Here is a 3,042-nt window from a genome sequence, read left to right on the forward strand (position 1 = left end):
ATGAGGAGACACCTTCTCCTTACAGCATCACAGTTTCATTGCCTCCTCATCCTCCTTGGGGAGCCTAGGAGATGTCCTCCTGTAGCCTTGTGCTTGGCATTGCCCATCCCCATATTGCACTGACCCAGGAAGAGCCCTAAACCCCACTGGAGGGACAGGATCTCCCTTCCCAGGGGCTGGAGTCAGGGTCTGACTGGCTCACATCAAGGTTTCCTCAGCCTCAGGTCCACGTTTCCTTGGCCTTGGTCTCCCTGTAATCACTGCCTGCACTTTTCTGCTCTAACAAGGCCATGGGGAGACTTTGTCAGTAATGTCCCTCAGTGGAATCATTAAGGCTGTGAGAGGCTTTGGAGTTTGCATCAGACTTGGACTACTTGAAAAGCTGCTTCAGCCACTTAGCTCCTCTGCCAGGGGCAGCAGGGCTGGGGGCACTGCCTGCAGCTGGCATGGGGGAAGGAGAGAGAAGTGGGAGAGAGGTTCAGGGCAGCCTGGGGGGGAAGGCAGAGGAGAGCTGGCAGGGAGAGAAATCATCAGAGCCACCTCCCCACGGTAGGTCTCTGGGTACAGGGCAATGCTTCGGCATGCCCTGCCAGGCTCTCCTGGAGCTGGCACAGCCCTCAGCCGATGGGAGCTGTCAGGAGTACAGTCAGTGTTGGAGTTGAAGGGCATGCAGGGCTTGTGTGCTGCAGGGTCAGCGTGCAGGGCCCGAGGGCTCCCTTCTCTTGGGGCTGGCTGCAGGCTGTGCAGCCGGGGGTGCAGGCAGGGGTGCCCAGGGCTGTGGTGCAGAGCAGGGTCCCTGCTGTGCCCCAGGGGCTGTGTGCCAGGGCAGGGCCTCTGCTGCCTGCCAGGCTCAGCACTCAGCCTGGCCAGGGAGCTGCCCAGGGGCTGCGGGGAGAAGCTGCGGGTGGAAGGAGCTCCCCCGGCATGGCAGGGCAGGGTCCTGCTGCTGCCCAGAGCCTGCTGCCAGGGACAGGCTGCTCACAGCCCCACACCTCCCCAGGGCACTGCACAGCAGAACTGCAAGGCAAGACCTACCTGAAGGCAGTGCACCTTCTACAATCTCTGCTTCCATTTTCCTACCTGTGTTGTGAGTGAGAGGGATGGTAATGGAGCTGTAGTATCTGTATAAGAAACTAAGGCTCCTGGAGCATTGCTGCTGCTCTGAGGCACCTCACACACCTTAGCCTACAGACAGTACCAACATCAGCTTTGTTGTTTTTTGAGGAATTATTTGACCTTCTCCTCATGACCTGCAAACTGGGAGATGTCCCTGGCCAGCAGACTTCTCAGATCACTCCAGGTTCCCTTCTAAGTGTTGCTGCAGACCAGGGCTGACTGCCGCAGAGCTCACAGCAGAGCACCCTGCTTGTTGTGGCACCCTCAGAGCAACAACCAGACATAAGACAAGGAGCAGCAGAAAGATCCTCCTGAAATGAATGAGGCAGTGTTTTGCTTTGTGGGGTGTTTCTTGAGATATGTAGTGGTCCAAAAGAAGTCCTTAAATTTTGCACTGTCATTTCTTCCTTTTGTCAGGCTCCCTTGCCCAAAGGTAGGAAATGTGTAACACCAGCTCCATCACTGAGTTCCTCCTGCTGGCATTTGCAGACACACGGGAGCTGCAGCTCTTACAGTTCTGGCTCTTCCTGGGCATCTACCTGGCTGCCCTCCTGGGCAACGGCCTCATCATCACAGCCGTAGCCTGCGACCACCGCCTTCACACCCCCATGTACTTCTTCCTCCTCAACCTCGCCCTCCTCGACCTGGGTGGCATCTCCACCTCTGTTCCCAAAGCCATGGCCAATGCCCTCTGGAACATGAGGACCATTTCCTATGCAGGATGTGTGGCACAGCTCTTTCTGCTACTCTTTTTCCTTCTAGCAGAGTTTTCTCTTCTCGCCATCATGGCCTATGATCGCTACGTTGCCATCTGCCAGCCCCTGCACTACGGGACCCTCCTGGGCAGCAGAGCCTGTGCCACCATGGCAGCAGCTGCCTGGGGCAGTGGCTTTCTCAACGCTGTGCTGCACACTGCCAATACATTTTCAATACCTCTTGACCAAAGCAATGCCCGGGACCTCTTCTGTGAAATCCCCCAGATCCTCAAGCTCTCCTGCTCAGACTCCTACATAAGGGAAGCTGGGATGATTGTGCTTACTGCTTTTCTAATGTTGGGGTGTTTTATTTTCATTGCTCTGTCCTATGTGCAGATCTTCAGAGTTGTGCTGAGGCTCCCCTCACTGCAAGGACGGCACAAAGCCTTTTCCACGTGCCTCCCTCACCTGATCATTGTCTCACTGTTTGTCAGCACAGTCATGTTTGCTCACCTGAAGCCCCCCTCCATCTCTTCTCCTTCCCTGGACCTGGCGCTGGCAGTTCTGTACTCGGTGGTGCCTCCAGCAGTGAACCCCCTCATCTACAGCATGAGGAACCAGGACCTCAAGGATGTAATGTGGAAACTGATGACTGGGTGTATTTCATAAGCCATAAGCTTACTGCATTTTTCTGAAAATTGCTCATAATGTTACTCATGATAGGCCAAGCCTGGTTTCTATTCTTGTCTTGCGGTATTTTTTTCCCAGTTTATTAGAATTGTTGTTTACCATTAAACCTCACTATTCATTGTGCCTGTGTATTTAAACCCATTTCACCCAATTATAATGACTCTCACTCACCAAGGTGATTGGCTCCAGGGCAGACACCTTCTGCATAGGAGCAGGGGAACTGCGGTGTGCAGGGGTTTCCCTTCAGTACTGCCCCCCTCTGTAGTTTGAAGACAGCCCTTCAGGAGCCAATTGGGAGACCCTAGGGAGCATGAGCAACCAGAAATGCTGTGCACAGAGCAGGCAAACAAGACATTAGGTACCAGTCAGGGCATGTTGTGGCAGTCTGTGTGGCAGTTCATGCAGGCAGGGTGCTGCAGTGAGTTCCTGTGACAGACCGCTCAGGGCAAACAGCAGAAGGCCACCTCCACACTTTCCAGAAAGGAGGTGGGGACCCAAACTGAACTTCCAAAAAAGTACACAGCTGTCCAGGTGTCAGGCT

The 3,042-nt window shown here is 54.6% G+C and overlaps 1 protein-coding gene across 1 annotated transcript; it reads left to right on the plus strand.

The window, feature by feature from the left end:
* Positions 1-1,556: 1,556 nt before the first annotated feature.
* Positions 1,557-2,480, plus strand: LOC311428522 (olfactory receptor 14C36-like; the record flags this gene model as incomplete). Its single annotated transcript, XM_084539926.1, has 1 exon — positions 1,557-2,480. The coding sequence occupies one exon, from the start codon at positions 1,557-1,559 to the stop codon at positions 2,478-2,480; it is 924 nt and encodes a 307-aa protein (XP_084396052.1).
* Positions 2,481-3,042: the final 562 nt, after the last annotated feature.

The sequence above is a fragment of the Aythya ferina genome (assembly GCF_964211825.1).
Source record: "Aythya ferina genome assembly, contig: HAP1_SCAFFOLD_88, whole genome shotgun sequence".
NCBI classification, from domain to species: Eukaryota; Metazoa; Chordata; class Aves; order Anseriformes; family Anatidae; genus Aythya; species Aythya ferina.